This window comes from Trachurus japonicus, chromosome 9 (assembly GCF_045865225.1).
Source record: "Trachurus japonicus isolate A0001 chromosome 9, Traja_1.0".
NCBI classification, from domain to species: domain Eukaryota; kingdom Metazoa; phylum Chordata; class Actinopteri; order Carangiformes; family Carangidae; genus Trachurus; species Trachurus japonicus.
Window position 1 is genome coordinate 458,171 of NC_140915.1, and position 21,553 is coordinate 479,723.

The 21,553-nt window shown below is 45.2% G+C and overlaps 1 protein-coding gene across 1 annotated transcript in view; it reads right to left on the reverse strand.

Annotated features, from left to right (window-relative positions):
• Positions 1–14,480, reverse strand: part of LOC146980434 (protein NLRC3-like) — a 34,202-nt gene extending 19,722 nt beyond the window's left edge. The window contains exons 1-4 of the mRNA XM_085785659.1: positions 14,212–14,480; positions 12,102–13,943; positions 11,725–11,985; positions 11,460–11,633 (exon numbers count right to left, since the gene is read on the reverse strand). Of these exons, the coding sequence (XP_085641785.1) occupies positions 11,460–11,633; positions 11,725–11,985; positions 12,102–13,943; positions 14,212–14,480 (2,546 nt within the window). The remainder of the gene's footprint in view (positions 1–11,459; positions 11,634–11,724; positions 11,986–12,101; positions 13,944–14,211) is intronic.
• Positions 14,481–21,553: the final 7,073 nt, after the last annotated feature.

Below are 21,553 nucleotides of genomic sequence, written 5' to 3' on the forward strand. Positions count from 1 at the left end.
AAACTACATTTGTTTTACCAAAGTTAATAAATACTTTGATAAAGGAATGTAGGCACCTCATGGCATGGTCATATAAACTTAAAAACACAGTCCTTCAATGCGTTTTGGTATCAAGCCTTCATCAGGAAGTTAAACATTCGTTTTCCTTGTTTCTTTATCACTACATAAATCCCATTCCAAAGAGCACCGCAAACAGGTTTTTTTTTTGAGTCCGTGAAGCACTCCTTTTTCAAGACTTTTTAAATAAACACTTTGCTGTTATTCATGTGATTGATTTCCTCTGTCTTAGGATTGCAAAGACCCAGGGACAGGGCAGGGAGTCGGCGGGAGGCCCACTGCTGCCACCTGGCCCTGGTTTGTCCTCATGGACGAGGTGTTAGGACAGCGGCCGTCCATTGAGCCGCCTGTCCTAATCGCCTCCATCCCTGAGGACACACCAGGGCCAGGTGCTGCAGTGGGTGAGCAGCAGGAGGAGGATGAGGAGGAGGAGGAGGAGGAGGAGGAGGAGGAGGAGGAGGAGGAGAGGCAGCCAGGGCAGAAAGAAGGAAGAAGAAAGAGGAAAAGGGAGAGAGATGAGCTGATGGATTTGATCAAGGAGGATATGCAGTTTCAGAGGGAGAGAGAGGAAAGGAGAGAAAGAGAGAGCAGAGAGAGGATGGACAGACTTTTTAATTTATTTGAAAGAATGATTGAGAGGCGTTGATTTTTTTGGGGGGTGAATGTTTTTTTTTCTGTTCTATTAAGTTTTGTGTTCATTGAGATTTAAATTGTTGTTGTTATTGTTAAAAATATTATATTGTTACTTTTTCTGTTGTGTATATAGTTAAATAAAAACCTTAGAACCTTGTAACATTATCTGTTCCATTTCTTATTTACAACTAGAGTAAACTTTTGAACTGCTTTTCATTGTGACAATAACATTTTCTTTTAACGTAATTTACAGTACTATAATATAATAACAATATTTACTTAATTAACTATTAACTATTTACAAAAAATGTACAACTATTTACAAAAAATCAGCATAAACTATATAGAGAGAACATTGATTGGCTGAGCAGGAGTCCCTGGTGGTGCTGCTGGACCGGATGGGATGCCACAATAAAGACCCTGGACTCTTCTGGCTGAGAGTGGGACATCATCTGGGAGGTGAGGGGTGTGGGATGCCTGTCTCCACTGTCCACCGCATCCTCCATCATCGGGGTTTGCAGGGCTGGTGCAATCCACAGCTGCCATGTCACTAAAAATGTTTAAAACAGAGGCAAGAACAATACTAATACTAATAAATACTACTGCACAACCTTTGAAACATCCCACCACAAACTACTTACAGTTTTTCTCAATCGCTTTGGTGCTTTTCTCACATCACTCTTAACATTGCACAACAGTTAGTGCATTTCTCAAAACAATTATTACAAACTGCAAAACCTAGTGGATGACCTGCAAAAGCGCGTCACTTGCTCAAAATGGATAGTCCATCCCTCAAAAGCAAGTACTCATGTCAATGAAACTGTCAGTGGAAAAAAAAAAAGTCTGCACTCTGTATTACGCTCCTCTATTGTTTATTGTGGAAAGATCAAGGTTTCGATCCCCGTGGATCTTCGTCAGGAGCGTAATACAGAGTGCGGACTCCACTTCCTTTTTTTTCCCTCTGAGTTTACTTTGTTGGTCCTGCACCTGTAGTATTTTGGATGTGCGTGCTCCACTCCACTTTTAATGAAACTGTCAGTGTCGTCAAAATGAGAAATCTTGACACCATCGTTTATGAACAAGAACAAGTCAAATGGCTTTGTCATGTTTTCATTAGGACACTTTATTCTCTAGGTGTTTTCCAATGCAAAAAAGTCATGACACTACCTGAAAATGCTCCAGACAGCACTATACACTACTTGTACGGCCATGTGATAAATACACTAAAGTTACACATTACTGTATTTAGTGAAGTAACTGATACTGAATATGTATGTTTCACATTTTTTACTGCATATGCTCTTTGCAATTCTGATTTGTTCACAGTGTTGTGCAAAATAAAAATACACTACAGCCATCCAAGCTGTAAATGTAAAAAGTTCTTGTCCCACTGTATCTTACAGTAATGCCTGACACAATGACAGCAGTGCAGATTGTTTAGTGCTGAATTACTGTCCAATACCATACATACCTGTTCTCCCTGAAATGTTTGAATCATTGAATTCACAGCTTCTCCCAACATTTAAAATTTGTTTTAACAGATTTTGACAACTAGTTCAACAATTTTGTATGTAATGACTCAAGCAATGAAATGAGGACTATTAGTTTTATAGGGAAAGACTATTCAGCATTGATAAGTATAGTTTATTTTGACTGACATGACATAAACAAATGATAATGTTATAAAACAGCAGAGAAAGTAATTGATACATGTCCAAAAGCATTTGCACTTTGTTCAGAGGAAGGAGAAACTGCTACTATGATGTGGACAAATGACTACATGTTGTGGAGGTTGAACTAAAAGTTATGAGAACTTTCATTCTGATCTGAGAACAGCACCAAAGCGATTGAGAAAAACTGTAAACAAACAAAACTGTTTCATGTTAGCAGAACTGGTTTGTGAACTGGCTGATGATGTGTTAAAGGGATAGTTCAACATTTTGGCAAATTCTCCTATTGCCGTATTCCCTATAGTCATAGCAGCAGGTTCATCACCTTTAATTATTGGTGCATGTTGTTTTGAGATGGGCGGGGCAGAGACGTGAGCTGCCCAGTGAACACAATGGAGGTGGACGAGTTGTGACCTGCACATTCACCACGCTCTGAAATAATCATGTACAATGATGTAACATTACGACACATGAAGCAAATACTTGGAACTACTTGTGCTTTTGAAATCACTCGGCCCAGCAGCCAAAACGACTCGTACCTGCTGTCACCTGCTATAGTCAGACTTGCCAAATAAAAAACATGGTCTTCAACATGAGTTCATGTTTATTTTATATTTTATTGTGTCAGCTTGAAACCATACAACCATGTGTCGTCGAACAGGAATGTGCACGGCCAATCAAATCCCAAACAATCCATGAACCAATCAATGATCACTAATAAACGAAAATGAAGTCATGAGTGTTAATTGGCTCCAGTTTCCAAGAAACAGCAGTTAGGTAATAATTATAGAAATATATAATAAAAAACAATCAGTCTCAAAGTCAAGATAAATTTAAATCTACAAACTTCATGAACTCAGCGTCATGTTAACAGATAAAATCATTGTCTGGTAGGATTAGTAGCTGATGGTTTTTGTGCTGCTCTACATCAGCAGGAAATGTCCATCACATATAAAACTGATTCACATTGTTTTATTTGATTCAGTAAAACCACAAAGAAAAATAAATCACATGTAATTCATTCTATTCAGTGTCTCTACAACATGATGTTTGTTTCCAGTTGTGTTTCTTGTTGTGTGTGTTTAGCTGTGAGCAGCTCACAAACAGCCTGTAAAGTTGAACATGAACAGTGAATGTGTTTTTCTCCTCAGTGACGCTGGCGGCTCAGAGACTTTTAGCTTGGTGATATTAGGCCTCGTCCTTCATCAGCAGCTGAGTAAAAGTCACCGTGGTTTTTGTCCTGTAATAATCGACGCTTCCATCTTTAAAGGAAGAGGAAGAAGTTTACAAGAATCACTGAGAAGAGTTTAAAACATCAACTGGTTTAATCCATGAATGTGAAAACGTGAGTGAGAGACAGAGACAGAGACAGACATGTAGAGACTGAACTGTCTGTTCAACAGTGAGAAGGTTTCTGTGACAGGAGGAGACTCTGATGCACTCAACACAGAGACACTGAGGAAACAGACCTGGACCAGAGTCCAAACCCAGGATAGAGAGGTTGAGTGAAGGTGGTGTTGAAGGTGTAGAGGTGGATCAGTGAGTCAGAGGAGACTCTGTAGAAGGACAGAGAGCCAGCAGGACAGTCCACATACACTGCTACTCTGTTAGAGACAGAGGAGGAGGAGGAGGAGGAGGAGGAGGAGGTGGGGATGTCTGTCCGTTTGTTATTGTGCCTGACGTAGTAACGATCATCATAGCACTCCAGACTCCAGGACTGATCGTTTGCTCCAAACCTACAGTCTTCACTGTTTCCTTTCCTTCTGATTCCTCTGTAACTCACTGATATAACAACGTCTCCTCTCCTCTCGACCTCCCAGTAGCAGCGACCAGTCAGACCAGTTGAACACAGCAGCTGAGGACAGAAGTCAAATCTGTCTGGATGATCAGGATATGACTGACGCTCCTCCACACGTGTTGCCTTCCTGTTGTTGTCAGACAGTTTGATGTTTGTGTGCACTGTGTTTGTGTCGATTGTGAGTGGACAGGAATCTGATGGAGAGAACAAGACACAGCTGCAGTTATTGATCATTGATCAGTTATTGACAGTTTGATGAAGACTCATGAGGTCAGTGATGTGACAGTGTGAAGATGGTTGAATGTGCTGCTCAAAGTAAAAACAGACTTACATCTCCATGGACCTGGTGTCAAATATGGGACTCCAGCAGGCTGCACCCTGAAAGGAGGAGGGGGGTCAGAGCAGCACCTTCTCTGTCAGCATGCACACATGGACATTACATGGCTCTCACACACACACTGTTTTATCACTGTGTTCACATGGAGGCTGGTATGTCTGGATGAACACTGAGCACAGAGAAGAAGGAGCTGGAGTCTTTATCTAGTGATGATACAGAGCAGGAGGAGACCAGGAGGAAACACTTCATCATGTCTTTTCTCCATGTCATGTCACTGCAGTGTGAGACACACACTTTCACTCTCTGACTCTCAAGCTGCACAAACACACGTCACAGCAAAGAAGATGAAGACACAACAGGTGGAGCTGACCAGCCCAGATATCCCACAATGCACCAGGAAAGGCACAGGTGAAGACACGTTTGTTAGAGCTCAGTGAAACAGAGAGTTTAGTGAGAAACACTGAGTGTGAACACAACTTGTGTTTGTCTGAAGAAAACTCCCCAGGAAGCTGAAGAATGAGGCTGTGAGCAGGTTTCCACAGGAGCCACAGCCAAGGGCGTCAGTTTACTTTGAAAAGTGGTGGGGACAATGACCATATGCAACCCCCCCCCCCCTTGGAAGCCTGGACCGTGGACCCGATGGGGCTGGACTCACGGCCATTTTGTTTTGTTTTTTTAAATTCTCCGCCGGACGGTTATAGAGAGGAAAAACACAGAATATACAATATATGTCCAAAAGACTTTGTCCCGTCGTCACGACGTGAGTGAGGATCGGATGGTGGCTCAGGTTTAGTGATGAGGAAACTGTCACTGTCAGCAGCTGCTCCAAACAGACACGTTACTAACTTTATTGTGAAGGGACAAATTAGATGTTGATTTCGTTAACAGTGACTTTGCACCCGAACAGGGGCGGGGTTATGGGATGGCTACTTGGGCTCAAGCCCCGGATGTTTTACAGTAGGGGCAAAAAAAATCTCAACGCGGTTTATGTCAGTCTCCCTCCGCTGACCGCACCAGTCTGAAGTGCAGCCTCATGGACGTCAGAACTGTTTATTGAGAGGGGGGGTGGGGGGGGGGGGACGCACACTTATCAGTGATTATGTGATTTGAAGTTACTTTATAGTAATAAATAGCATACCGCATTTAATCAAATATGGCCTGTCAATCATTACACAAACAAAAAAAGGCCGGCCCTAAATACAAGCTGGGTCAAAAAAAAAAAACTCATGTGTGGACTGTCTGTGAAGACTGAGGGGAGTGAAGCTGCCTTGTCCTCTGCTTCAGAGAGGGACAGCTTTCCACTGTCGGACCTGGGTCTCTGCTCTGTGTCCGGAGCATGGATATATTATAGATTCATGGACGAAGACGGACCGCAGCGCACCACACGCTGTAAAAATGCGACTTGAATGGGATTGAAGCGATACAGCGTAACGGAGACAGAGTGTTAGGATATGTAGGCTCTCCCTCTGTTCCCCCCTCCCCTCTGTGTCTGTGTTTGTCTGTGTGGGCTTGGCATGGGTGTGTCTCCTCCAGCGACTACACCTGCACTGCATCAGGCTCATCACCCCTCCTCCCCTGTCTGCAGGATATGAGCCGGTTCCTTCATGGTGTTCCTCGCCAGTTCGTCGTTGACCGTGCATGTGTACCTGTACCTCTGCCCTGCTTCCCTGCTGCCGTGCCCAGCCCTGCCTGCCCTCGGACCACACCGCTCCAGGCCACACGGAGCCTGGCCTCCCTCACTAACCCCCCCACATTTGTGTTACTAATAAACATCCCTCGACGGGTCTGTCTAAATCACGAGTCCAACTTTCCTTTTTGGAGCGCAAGCTTAACACAGAGACTCAGGTCTGACAGCGCAGCGAGGAGAAAAGCACGTGAAGAAGATGAAGATGAGCTAATGAACGATGAGCTTGGTCGCTATGTGTAAAAATAAAAGGAGGGATTTAGAAATAAAGGCTTCCCTCAGATAAAAGCCTGCCTCCCATAAAGGCCGTTGGTCATAGCCTACGTCACACTGAGCTGTCAGATGCAGCCTGACTCCACTATGACAGGAGCCAGGCTGCTGCATGGAGCCGGGCTGCTGCACGGAGCCGGGCTGCTGCACGGAGCCGGGCTGCTGCACGGAGCCGGGCTGCTGCACGGAGCCGGGCTGCTGCACGGAGCCGGGCTGCTGCACGGAGCCGGGCTGCTGCACGGAGCCGGGCTGCTGCACGGAGCCGGGCTGCTGCATATCACATAGATCTATGCATTATATGAGATACAGTAGTACTCACAAAAAGTTAGGGATGTTTGGCTTTTGGGTTAAATTTCAGAATGCACCTAAAATGCACTATAACCTTTACAGGTGAACTTAATTTAACCTTCTCTAAACTTTTGAATGCACATGTCCAATTGTTCAATGTTTCAGTCCTTATTGAATAACATGCTGTTCTCTAACAAGCTGATTAACTACAGTACAAAAATCACAAGCACCATCTGATTTAGTGGTTCAGTTGTAATGTTGTGGTTCAATGACAATTTGTATCTTCTTCTCTCTCCCTCTCCTCTCCACCATGTTACCATGGTGACATCATGAGACCAAGACAACACAAAGTTATTGAGACATTTAGATTTTTGTTGTGCTATAGCCACCACTGTTGTTAGCTTTTGTTTGAGATAAAGAAATGACCATTGCATCCTTCTACTTAAAAGGCCTCATGATAGAATATCACTGTAGCAGAACTTTTTTATAGGGATATTCTTATCAAATATCCCTAACTTTTTGTGAGTTGTAAATGTAAGTCAGACAAATTAAGTTTAAATTCAGATTATTTCCTTTTTTTTAAAAAGCGTAATGCTGTGGGTAGGGAGGCTGATGTCAATCAGGATTACATGCACTCATTTTTATTTGAGTAGCTTATGATCATGTTTTATATTTTATTCTTTTTATGATGTAACACCTGTTTGTGGACCCTTCAGGACAACGCTTTTGTCTACCTAACGTTGATATGTTGAGATTTCCAGTAGGCCTATCACAGTCAAAGACAAAAAAAAGGCAGATCTTTGTCTTTCCTTCCTCTGGGCTAGGCCTCGGATCTCCCATGAACCTAGATCCGCCCCTGCACCCAAACATATTAAGCATATATCGGATGCTGTCTCATCCGGTAGGCTACAATCCGCTGTCGCGCTTCAGTTCGGCGTCTGTTCTATTTTTCACGCGAGCCGTGAGCGCCGTTGTCAAGCTGGATAGAACAGCTCATAACAGACAGGAAGTCGGACACAGAAAAGGCGAGAGAATCCGGTCAATTTTCAAAACAAAATGATGATTACCGGTAATGAAGTTGTTGCTTGTCCGTCTATAAATATTTGTCAGTTGCGTCTGCACACGAGACACACACACACATCCATACAGAGCTAGAGACAGACCTGTGTGTGTGTGGAAAACCGAGTACAGACGAGTGGTGTTTTCTTGTCTGTAACAACATCTATTGCACGTCTGTCCGTCCTGGGTGAGGGATCCCTCCTCTGTTGCTCACCCTGAGGTTTCTCCGATTTTTCCCTGTTAAAAGGGTTTTCCATGGAGTTTTTCCTCAGTGGATGTGAGGGTCTAAGGACAGAGGATGTTGTTACGATGCCATGTAAAGCCCTTTGAGACAAACTGTTTGTAAAAACGGGCTATACAAATAAAATTGCCTTGCCTTGCCTTGCCTGGAGTTGATGTTTTACCGGCGCGGAGAGAGCATGAAGCACGCTCCCTTTGCTACCTCCCTCCTTGTGGTGGGGACAAAATTGTTCCTGACAAAAAGTGGTGGGGACATGTCCCCAGCGTTCCCAGTGTAAATGACGCCTATGGCCACAGCAGCAGTGAGTGGATGAAGGAGCTCTAATAGAAACCATCTGATCACAGTGACAGGACGGATCAGGATCATGATCAATGACTCTGTTCTTCTCTGCTCTTCACACAGATCAGCTGCAACACACTGACTCACTGAGATCAGTCACATCATGTGGAACAAAGCAGCCGTCCTCAGGACCAGTCCTGAGCTCCATCAAACCTGTCCACACATTTTGACTGGACTTGAAGTCAGAGTCCAGAGGAAGCAGAGAAACTGTAGAGCAGAGAGAAGCAGGCTCAGCTCAGAGCACATGGACTCAGACAGGAAGTGAAGCTCCAGCTGCTGGAGACTTTCATTAAGGAGCCACTTTGTGGCTTCATCTGATCTGGAGTCAGCACACACACAGTCTGGAAACAGCTGTTTGACCACACACACATTCAGCCACAAACACTGATTATTACACTGTTCACTACACTCACTGTCTTCTGATTGACAGCTCCAGGCCTCTGGACAGTGAGGACATCTGGATGTCACACTGTGATTGACTGTCTCCTCAACACAACAACACATCTCATCAGGACAAGACCAGGATCTCAGAGAGACTGAGCTGATTATTGATCATCAATATCTGACCAGACAGAGAGGGTTGGAGACTCTGGAAAAACGCTTCTATCTGGCCACATTTTGAAAATACAAAGTCAAAAGTCCCAGCCCCTTTCCTCAGACTTCTCTCTGAAGCCACGCCTTCACCTTTACGTGGACCTGGGTGAAGACTGTGATCACGCACGCGAGAGAGTGAGATGGCAGCTTGATTGGGCAGAGGCAGAACCAGACATGAAGGCATCTGATCGGTTTTTCCTTTTCGGAGCGAAAAGCATGTATTGGTCAGAGTTTTGTCTATCCTGCAGCTGCCACAGAGGTCCGATTGTTTTTGTTCCTTTTTCTGAATAGATAATGTATTGACTACTCTCAGGATGGAAGGACCATTTCACCCAGTATAACAAAAAGTGTTTCTGAACATACCAACCATAACTTTAAACCAGCAGCAGCTGAAATGTTTTCCTCTTAATAAAGTTTTATTCTATTCTATTCTATTCTATTCTATTCTATTCTATTCTATTCATCAACTCTGAAAAAAAGTCTGATCCAAACATCTGGAGAGACTCAGAGCACAGCTGCCAACATCTGGTTTCATCATTGAGATCTCTTCTACTGAATATGAAACAGTAAGTTATGATGAGACACTGAAGTCATCAGGGGCCGGTTGCACCACCTCTCACTAAGTGTTTACTAACCTTAGTAAATGTGTAAGTGTTTACTAAATCAAGATTTAGTCATTACTAAATTAAAATGGGTTGCACCAGTTTTACTAGGAATCACGTAGAGCTAGTAATTACCAAGTGTTTACTAAATATTTACACCTACCCTAGGGGTGGTGTAACTGTTTACTAGTTACAGTTTGTCGACACAGGATCAAAACCAACTGAAAAAAACAACAACAACGACTAGCTTATAACGGCTCGTTTAGAGAGGTTTGCTTTACAAAACAGAGAACCTGCCGTTAGGAAAAGGGTTTTGAGAGACAGATATAGATGTATCCACACCACTTTCCGGAGAACGACGCTGGGTGTCGCCATGACACTCCATTCATTACATTTTAGATTAACGTTAGCTGGGCTAGCTGTTAGCTGTTAGCCGTTAACAGTGTCTTAAATAACTCAATAAACAGCCCAGAAAAAAAAAAATTCCCAGCGGATATCCTAGTTCCAACATGACTGAGCTAACTGGAGTAGTTTCATGTCGTGTCCCACAACGGGAGGGTTTTGACAGCTGACGTCCGGCTGTTAGTTTGCTGCTGCTTTTAGCTGTCAGCAGCAGCGAAGCTAACGGCTACGATAGCCATGACTAGTTGCAGAGGTGTGCACACAGAAGTGGTGATGTTTGTTCGGTAATTCGTTTTGTAGACTTGACAAACATCAGATTAGTCAGGGCGGTTTTGGCAGCCCGGAGCCCCCACATTTGGTGCCTACACCGGTGGCTAGCGCTACCAGTTAGCCGCTAACGCTACCAGTTAGCCGCTCGCTAGAACCGGTGGCTAACGCTACCAGTTAGCCGCTCACTAGAACCGGTGGCTAACGCTACCAGTTAGCCGCTCGCTAGAATGCTACTACGGGGTGAAACGGAAGTTGAAAACCGACTTCCGTTGTGGTGTGACAAAAATAAAGTGGTGGATATGATGACTTTGATATTTACTGTCGGTACCGTACGCGACCACATAATGCGGATCACGGACATGCTAACGTTAGCTGCGGCAATTTAGCATGGGTCCGAACGGGGCTCTACCTCCGTTATACGCTGCGATACTTCACTACGGGGTCGATGCAGAATGTGGTTAGGGACACAATTCAAGTCTACAACGGTACTGTGTGTCGGGTGGCGCCGGCCACCAGTGTGAGCAGCTCAACGAGTACATGCAGCTGCCCGTGCAGGCAGAAATACCACAACATTGCCGGCTTCCCGGATGTGGTGGCATGTGTCGCACACTTCAAAATAAAAGCACAGCTGTTCCTGTGTACATTTTGATGCGCACGCTGATTGGGTAGCCAAGTTGTTGTCGTCACTTAATGCGACTAGTAACCTGCTAGTAACCACTTACGCATACGGGATTGCATACACTGGTCTGGTGCAACCGAAATTAGTAAACAACTAGTTGCAAACTAGCTAGTAATTACTAAGGATTTAGTAGTGGTTTAGTAATTACTAAATCCTGAATTTAGTAAAGAGATACGCCAAACTGGTGCAACCCCACCCAGGAGGAGAAACTCCTGATCCCAGTAGTTCATCACTGTGGCTGATGAAAGCTGCACAGCTCATGTTTGAAACACTCTGAGATTTTGTCTTCAGTATAAACTGTGTTGGGACGAGTCAGACTGAGACAGAGGACGTCAGTGGAGTGGGCGGAGCTTCACTGTGGCCTACACCACCTCTGTATATGGTCTGAGTGATGGGATCTAATGTCATTAATGCATCAATCACCTGAGACTGATGTTAATACCAGGTGTGACCAGGTGTGAACGGGGCCATAGAAAATGTTCCAGCTCCTCCTCCTCTATCAGACAGTGTGTGTGGCTGCAGCAGCCTCTCCATACCTGAGAGAGTCCAGTCTCCAGTCTGGATCCTCCAGTCCAGCAGACAGCAGCTTCACTCCTGAGGCTCCTGGATGGTTGTAGCTCAGGTCCAGCTCTCTCAGATGGGAGGGGTTGGAGCTCAGAGCTGAGGCCAGAGAAGCACAGCCTTCCTCTGTGACCAGACATCCTGACAGACTGAACACACACAACAACACACAGGAACCCTCTGTCAACACCTGCTGCTGTGTTCAAGTGGCATCAGATAAACAGCTGGATGGATCCTCACCTGAGAGTCTCCAGTCTACAGTGTGGACTCTCCAGTCCACCGGAGAGCAGCTTCACTCCTGAGTCCTTCAGGTCGTTGTTACTCAGGTCCAGAGTCTCCAGTCTACAGTGTGGACTCTCCAGTCCAGCAGACAGCAGCTTCACTCCTGAGTCCTGCAGGTTGTTGTTACTCAGGTCCAGGTGTCTCAGACCAGAGGACTGGGCGCTGAGGACTGAGGACAGAGCTTCACAGCTTCTCTCTGAGAGGTTACAGCCACTCAGTCTGAAGAGATGATCATGAGGAATTAAAGAAGAAATTTAGATTTATTTTCTGTCCTGTTGAAAAGACAGAAGTGTTTTTATACAATGATGAATAAATCCAACTATCTCTACACTTACAGAGCTTTGTTGGAGGCATTCACCACTGGCAGCAGCCTCAGAAGAGCCTCCTCTGAGGTAGAGTATTTCTTCAGGTCAAACACGTCCAGATCTTCTCCTGATGACAGTAAGATGAAGACCAGAGCCGACCACTGAGCAGGAGATAGTTTATCTGTGGAGAGACGTCCTGATCTCAGGGACTGTTGGATCTCCTCCACTAGAGAACGATCATTCAGTTCATTCAGACAGTGGAACAGGTTGATGCTTTTCTCTGCAGACACATTCTTACTGATCTTCTTCTTGATGTACTGGACTGTTTTCTGATTGGTCTGTGAGTCACTTCTTGTCTGAGTCATCAGATCTCGTAGGAGATTCTGATTGGTCTCCAATGAAAGACCCAGGAGGAAGCGGAGGAACAAGTCCAGGTGTCCATTTGGACTCTTTAAGGCCTCGTCCACAGCGCTCTGGTAGAAAGGTGTTGATTTGTCTCTGAACAGTTTAAAAAATTTAAAGGTTAATTTCTTTCCCGACATCAAGTTGCGTCCAGAGTTGATGAAGGTCAGATGGACATGAAGAGCAGCCAGAAACTCCTGAACACTCAGATGGACGAAGCAGAACACCTTGGCCGCCTGGTACAGGCGTTTCTCCAATCTAAAGATCTGTGTGAACACTCCTGAGTACACTGAGGCTGCTCTGATATCGATGCCACACTCTGTCAGGTCTGATTCATAGAAGATCAGGTTTCCTTTCTGCAGCTGCTCAAAAGCCAGTTTTCCCAGAGACTCAATCATCTTCCTGCTGTCTGGACTCCAGTGTGAATCTGTCTCAGCTCCTCCATCATACTTGACCTTCTTCAGTTTTAGATAAACCACCAGGAAGTGGATGTACATCTCGGTCAGGGTCTTGGGCAGCTCTCCTCCCTCTCTGGTCTTCAACAGCTCCTCCAGAACTCCAGCAGTGATCCAGCAGAAGACTGGGATGTGGCACATGATGTGGAGGCTTCGTGAGGTCTTGATGTGGGAGATGATCTCTGTGGCCTGCTGCTCATCTCTGAACCTCTTCCTGAAGTACTCCTCCTTCTGTGGGTCAGTGAACCCTCTGACCTCTGTCACCATGCCAACACACTCAGGAGGGATCTGATTGGCTGCTGCAGGTCGTGTGGTTATCCAGAGGTGAGCAGAGGGAAGCAGGTTCCCCCTGATGAGGTTGGTCAGCAGCACGTTGACTGAGGTGGACTCTGTCACATCAGTCAGGATCTCAGTTTTGTGGAAGTCCAGAGGAAGTCGACACTCGTCCAGACCGTCAAAGATGAAGACCACTTGGAACTGATCAAAGCTGCAGATTCCTGCTGCTTTGGTTTCAGAGAAGAAGTGATGAAGAAGTTCCACCAAGCTGAACTTTTCCTCTTTCAGCACATTCAGCTCTCTGAAGGTGAAGGGGAATGTTAAGTCTATGTCCTGGTTGGTTTTGCCTTCAGCCCAGTCCAGAGTGAACTTCTGTGTTAAGACTGTTTTCCCAATGCCAGCCACTCCCTTTGTCATCACTCTTCTGATTGGTCGGTCTCTTCCAGGTTGGGCTTTGAAGATGTCTTCTTGTCTGATGGTTGTTTTTGGTCTGTCTGGTTTCCTGGACGCTGTTTCAATCTGTCTGACCTCGTGTTCATCATTGACCTCTCCAGTCCCTCCCTGTGTGATGTAGAGCTCTGTGTAGATCTGGTTCAGAAGGGTTTGGTGTCCTGCTATAGCGATGCCCTCAAACACATGCTGGAACTTCTCCTTCAGGTTGTCTTTGAGTTTAGGCTGGCATTTGTGAAGAGCTTCTGAATGAATAAACAACAGATAATAGGACAGTAAGGTAAAGGTCCTCGTAACAACAGGTCACAGTAAATGAATCTAAACACAGACATATTTTGATCTAAATTCATGTAGTCATGGTGATGACTACAACAGTGAAATGTGACATCCCCTCACAGAAGGTGTTTAACTTCACCTGCTGCTGCTTCTGCTGACGGGTATTGTCCTGTTGGAGGAAAGGGAATCATTAATCATGAGGAGTAGCAGGACCAACCTAGTTGACTTTGTCCTCTGTGTGGAAATATTTACAAAACCAAGATATTTAACAAAGGTAAAACACTGGCTGCACTTCCCATGACTGACCTTCATTAATTCCCATCTTCTTCAGAATTAACCTCGCCACCTGCAGAACTTTCTCAGTAGTGTGCATGCCGACCATCAAGTCCACCATGTCCACTCTGGTTGCATCCTCCAGCTCACACTTTTTGATGGCAGTGAAACCACCCAGTACGTCAGCATCCTGCAGGTACCACTGGAAGCGTTCCAGCTCTTCTTTCCCCAAATTCTTCAAAATCTGCAGCAGCTGCTCCTTCACAGATGTCGCCATCTTTGTTGTCTGACAGAACCAGATCAGTGACACTGTTTCACCAAGACTGATACCACAATTTATCATGTTAAGGGATGTGACTCTATTTAGTGCCATCACATCCCTGGTTTGTTAATGAATATACAGTATTTAACACTGGTAGGATAAATCTGAAATGTCCTCCATCTGTACACAGGACAAACATCAGTGTGACTCACAGCAGTGATGGCCAACAAAAGACAGAAGGTATTTCAGTGTTCAGTCTGCTCCTCAGACACAGTCTCATAATTTTTGACCCTGGTAGTTTTTGGTTTTTGTGAAATCTGTTTTTGTGTGCAAAGTAAATTAAATCAAGCATCCAAAATAAAACTATGGTATAAAAATTATTTGCTCTGTTTAAAAAGGACAGTCAATCACACAATCAGTATAAAACACATTTAGAACTTCAAGACAATATAGTTTCGATCAGCCTTTCTCAAAGAGGGTGCCGTGGCACACTGGGGTGCCGTCTGACTGCGTCAGGGGTGCCGTTAAAAAAAAATACCTCTTCTGACATAAAGGGGCCGTGTCCACCGGACGCCCTTTTAGCGCTCTGGGCGTCTACTTTTCATTCAGATCCTATAGAGCTCGGCGTGCACACCACTCAGCGCCCTCGCCGGGAAAAAAAAGAAGCTCTCGGCGTTTCCTTTTTTTGTTGTGGCGAAATATGTTCAACTTTTGGAACAGCGCCGCGCTTGTCAAGCGGCTCGTTTTGTAACCTGGTAACGGCAGCGTTCTGAGGGAGAGTGAGGGAGAGAGAGAGAGAGAGAGAGAGCGACAACTCCAAAAGTGTGTTTGGTGGACACGGCCGTTGGTCACGGGCGCTCAGAGCAGTAGGGGCCCTGTCCACCGGACACCAGACGCTAGGAAAAAAATGCGTGGTACCAGGCACACGTCTCCCACTGATGGTGAGTCACACCCCCTCCTCTCTCCAGTGGAGGGCTTTATAAGTGAGTAGCAGCACCTTGAAATAAATTCTGAACGGGACCGGTAACCAGTGCAGAGTGGCAAGAATGGGTGTGATGTGGTAGGGTTTTTTGACTTTGTCAGTAGTCTGTTTTCTTTTTTTTACCTTGTCAGTAGTCTGGCAGTAGCTTCGTAAACCAGCCGCTCCCGGAAATGCAATTCATTTCATTTCTGAAGAGAGTCTGGCCTCATCCCCGTTGTAGCGTTTGGCCTGAAACCCTCAGAAGGCCTAAGAGCCAATCAGCGTCGCCGCTGTGATTGACACAACACGTTGGCCAATCAGGGACCGACTGGTGCAAAGCCCCGTCACTACACCAACTTGCTGATTGGCTGAATGGGGTTGTCTGTCAACGCTACTACTCCCGCCCAGCTCCCGGCAGCTGCATTTTGGACAAGTTGAAGGCGGTCGATGGATGACTGATTAAGGCATGTGAAGAGTGAGTTACAGTAGTCCAGTCTGGATGATATGAAAGCATGTATTGACATTTCTAGTTCTGAGTGGGAAACTATGGAACGGAGCTTGGTAATGTTTCTCAGGTGGAAGAACCAGTTTCGGGAGAGGGTTTTCACATGTTTTTCTAGATGCATAGATTTGTCAAAATGCACTCCAAGGTTCTTGATGTTTGTGTGGATGTGGTTCTTGAGTGATCCGGGATGGTCTTGTACCCTGGCTGTGACACAGTTGGAGGCTATGACTAGAACCACAGTCTTTGCAGTATTTAGCTGCAGGAGGTTGGCTGCCATCCAGCCTTCAATAGCTGCCAGGCAATCCAGGAGGGTGCTGAGGCTCTGTATTTTATCAGGTGTAAATGAAAAATGGAGCTGAATGTCATCTGCATAACAGTGATGGGAGATGCCAGGAAACTTACTGATGATGTGACTGAGTGGGAGCAGTACAGGGCGAACAGGAGAGGGGCCAGAACAGAGCCTTGAGGTACCCCACAATGCAAGGGGGTGGAGTCTGACCTGTAGGGACCGACGGCCACCGAGAAACATCTGTCGCTGAGGTATGATGCAAACCAAGCTAGGAGCCCGTCACGCCCACCCAGGCCCTGAGCCTGCCGAGGAGTAAGCTGTGATCTACAGGATCAAATGCTGCACTTAAATCTAATAGGACCAACAGGGCGCACCATTTCACGTGGCTACGAGCAAAACCTGGAACGAGGTGGTGAGAAATAAAGAGAGAAAAACACAAAGAATAGACATGTAGCCTGTTCAGGAGACGTTGTCCTGTCCTCGTGTCCCACGTGAGGGAGGGAGGACCGGAGGGAGGCTCACATGTTTAGTGATGAGGAAACGTCACGTCAGCTGCATCTGTCAGCAGCTCCGCTCCACGCAGACAAGTCACAAACTTTATTTTGGGAGAACAAACAGTGACATGTGATATAAACGCTAAGCACCCTCATTTATAATGATGATTGGTTTTAACGCAACGTAACGTCATTAATCTCTCATTCAGTCCGGTAGAATAACGGGTCTTTGTGGGCACTGTGTAACCTAGCGACCGGCTCCAGGTAGAACAACAACTGTAAAACACCTGGAGCTGATAAACTAAAGCCAGGAACACACCGGCAGGACCGCCGGGCGTCGGGTCGCGGCGAGGAGAGGCTCGCAAAAATAACAATCCAGTAAACTGGTGGAAAAAGTGTGCCAACTCGCTGCGGCGGCAGGTGTAACCATCACCGAGAATGATATCTCCACGGCGCACCGCGTGGGGGGCGCGAGGAGACAAGGCAAGAATAGACCAACAATTGTACGATTCGTGAGCAGGAGGAAAAAAGCGGAGCTGATGAGGAACAAAGTAAAGCTGAGGGGAAAGGAAGAGCACAAGGATATCTTCATCAGCGACGATCTTACACGCCTGAGGTACAAGCTCTTCTGGTATGCTAAGGAGAAATGTCAACACACTTTCATCAGGGAAGGCAGAATCATCTGTAAGATTGATGGCCGATACATAGCAGTCAACACCCCTGGCGACCTGTTCATGATTGGATATGATGATGTTGACTACAAGGACTTTGGCATTGATGTATAGGACAGATATGGAGTGCAGACAGAGAAGAGGGCGCCTAGACCTGGTGTGAGGAGGATGGACCACACCGGGTTGCGTGTTCTTATGCTGAATGTCTGCGGGATATGAAGTAAGCTACAAATACCTGACTTTGTTGAAAGATGTAAAAACTATGATGTACTGTGTTTCAGTGAAACCAAAACTGATGATACTGACACAGCGGAGCTGCTGGACAAGTTTAAAGCAATGGGTTTCCAAATGTTTGTTAATAACAGACATAAGTTCACAAACTGGCGCTCTGGTGGGGTGATAATTGCTGTGAGTAAAAGAATAACTGACAAGTATCGGCAAAAAATGATTAGCAGTGACCTATGTGTGTGCATAACACTGAATAAACATTTATTTAAATATGATAAAGATCTTGTAATCGTACCTGTATATATTCCCCCATATAAAACCAGATATTCAAATGTAGGTTTGTTTGACGAACTGGCACAAATAATCTTTGATATTGGGGTCGAAAGCAATCATTTTCTGATTTGTGGTGATATGAATGCCCATACACAAGAGAGAGATGATTTAGCTATAGTTGATGGGGATGAACAATCATAAAATCGAGATGGAGTTTTCAATGAAAAGAATTTCTGTGTGGGGACATTAGAAATGTTTAACATCAATCAACTGACGCACACAGTGATGTTGATAACTATGGTAGCGTGCTGCTTGAGATGTGCAGACATTTTATGTTTTGTACGTATATTAAACGGTAGATGGGGTGATGATATACACATTGGGAAAGCAGCCACAGTGGAAGAAAGTGTCATTGATTATATGATAGGCTCACCATTTATTTTGAGTAAGGTTAGATGTTTCCGTGTGCATGAGTTTGATCCTTTATTTTCAGATAAACATTGTATGGTAGAAGCATCATTGGATGTGAATTTTGTCAACAACGATATATGTGCACAGAACCCAACAGATCAGTTAAACCTAATAATTGCAAACAGTGAAAAACAAGTGTTAATTGGTAAATGGGATAAAAACAAAGTTGATGAATTTATAAGAAATATTCAACTTGTTAAACTGAATGAACTGTTATATGATTGTGGTGACTTAGCAGTGGATGAAATTACTAAGGAGCTATGTAATATTATGACTAACAGTGCACTGAATGCACTCGTGGTAGTAATGATTTAAATTCTAGGATCATAGAACAAGAAATAAAAAAGGTTATTTTAAGTTTAAAACCTGGAAAGGCAGCAAGGGATTGACCAAATTTTAAATGAGTATATCAAAAGTACAGCAGGTATTTTTATGCCATTATATGTTTCCCTATTTAAAGCCGCTATCGATAACCTGTACACGAAAGCGTCTTGTGCCATGTATGCCCTCGTTTGTAAATGTAGAAAATTTAATTTGCCCATAGATGTCACACTAGATCTTTTTGATAAATTGGTTTCGCCAGTTATGTTGTATGCATGCGAAGTTTGGGGGTATGGAAAAATCGACTTATTAGAAAAACTGCACCTTAAATTTAAATAAAGTAAAGTAAAGTAAAGTAAACAGTGACATCAACTCTTGACGTGAGAGCAGCCCACGTGTCCACACAACACAGTGTCGGCCGCCCCCCCCCTCCCACCCTTTCCCCTGCTGCGAGACCGGCCTCCCCTCCCTTCCCATGGACCAGTCTTCCACCCAGTCCTCCCATCGAGCTGACCGGCTCTCCCTGCCCCCCCCCCCCCCTCACCAGAGACTGCCTTCATCAACTCCTGCTAACATTTCCATATTTCGCACATTCTGTGACAAACTGTAAACTGTTTTCTTGTCTGTAACAACATCTATTGCACGTCTGTCCGTCCTGGGTGAGGGATCCCTCCTCTGTTGCTCACCCTGAGGTTTCTCCAATTTTTCCCTGTTAAAAGGGTTTTCCATGGAGTTTTTCCTCAGTCGATGTGAGGGTCTAAGGACAGAGGATGTTGCTATGATGCTATGTGAAGCCCTTTGAGACAAACTGGTTGTAAAAACGGGCTATACAAATAAAATTGCCTTGCCTTGCCTTGCCTTGCCTTTAAATCAAACATAATGCACATGTTTTATAAAGTGTAGAATGTGCCACAGTGCGACCGACACAGACAGTTGCTCATCCGTAGCAAAGCTTCCCGTTACAACAAACACCGGTGAAGTGTGCTAGATGAGCTTGGGTTTCTACGCTGTGAAGGACCAGGAGAGACTGGGGCTGCACCTGGTGCAACCCCGCCGAGGCGTCACCTCAGGCGGCTTACTATCCCTGGCTTCCTATGGAAAATTCAGGTTTTGCTGCACAACTGAGCTAAGCATAGTGTCTGTTAACTCTTTCGCGACCATTGACGAGTAAACTCGTCACAGCCTGCCGAACGTTCACGACCATTGACAAGTTAACTCGTCAAAAGCGTTTTTTTACAGATTACAATAATAGACACTCTGAGGTCCCTGTGAGTGAATATGGTTCCTCTGATATGTAAAACTGTTTTAAACTAAAATCAAAACATAATGTTTTTTATAAACTGTGTGATCTTGGTTTTGATTGAGTAATCGTTCTCCTTGAAAGCTGCTCTGGGGACAGCGTGCAGCGCTGTGCGGCTGTCGGCTACAGTGTTGAGACTTTCTCGCTGAATCTGGCGACTTTCCAAACCCTCTTTTGACAAAAGCGACTGACGACAAATGTGGCGACTTTTTCCGGTGCTGTTACAAAAGTTTCTGGTTTGGAGACTCGGATCTGAAAGTCCGTTATCACTGCTGTTTTCACGGTGCAGCGGAGCGGCGATGTGCAGCGGGGGACACACAGCAGTGTCCCGGAGCTGCTGCGCTGCAGCCAGAGACCCACACCGCTGCACCGCTGCTCTCCACGCTGCCACACCCCCCAGATTTACCTACAAATATATTTATTTAGCCGTAGAAATGATTTGGGAGATGCCACACTGCAGAGTAGCGGTAAAATGAGCCGATTGCCACTTGACACAAAAGTTTTTCTCTGAAACTAGAGCGTGAGCTCCATTTTTGGAGAAACCCAGCTCTCTTCTCCTCCTTCGTACTCACGAACGAAACGGCGGAAAAACTCGCCGTTTTTTCGAGGAGCACGTTGTAAAGTCACTCTTCAACCACGTGAAGACCGTTTGTTTCTAGGTGATTTACAGAGTTCGGTTCAACGTGAGAAAAAGGTAAACAAATAGCCAAAAACATGTGGTCCTGAGCGGATGTGCTGAGGAATTAGTGTGGTCGCGAAATAGTTAATAGGCCGCCGTGCCAATCTTTGAATAATAGGAAGATTTGTGTGATTTATTATAAGCTCTTTTTTTGTTTGTTTGTTTGTTTTTACAAGTTTGACCTGAAAATTCTTTAAATTCTGTAAAGACTGTAAAGCACCGCCTGTGGTGATGTGGGCATTTGCCTGTGCTGTGCAGAGTAGGCTATAGCCTAAAATAATTTTAAGTTATCGTCATAACAAGCCTATTATTTGAAATTCAGGCTTGTGTCCCACAGCATGGCATGTCCGCTGTCATGCCCCCCCCCCCCCCCCCCCCCCCCCCCGGCGTGCACCGCATACGTTCCGGGACCACACAACACAATCGTTTACATGACGACTAACAGGACCGGATCGGGAGTGATTTATTCGGGATTTGAATGGGACAGGATTATTTTTTGACTTTGTCATGGGACCGAGATGGGACGGGAATTTTTTTGCAGGAGCGGGACGGGATTGAAAAAACACTCCCGTGTCAGCCTCTAGTTTACACACCTGTCCACCACAGTGTCATTCTGCTTTCAACCAGCAGGTGGTGCTGAAGGAAGGAAAGTTCAAATCCTTCTCACATCAAACTGTTCTTTCAAATCTTGCATAGTTCCCCTTCAATAGCTAAATGTTTAAAACACAACATTCACCACCTTCCTTCATGTACAACAGAACCTTTATCCACTGGAGAACAACAGAACAAAGGAGAGTTCCCCTCTGGACTGAGAACATGAATCAGCTGAGTGGTAGAACAAAGACGACACTCACCAGGTGAATTCAGACCCACATCGCTCTTCCTTCACCTGTAGA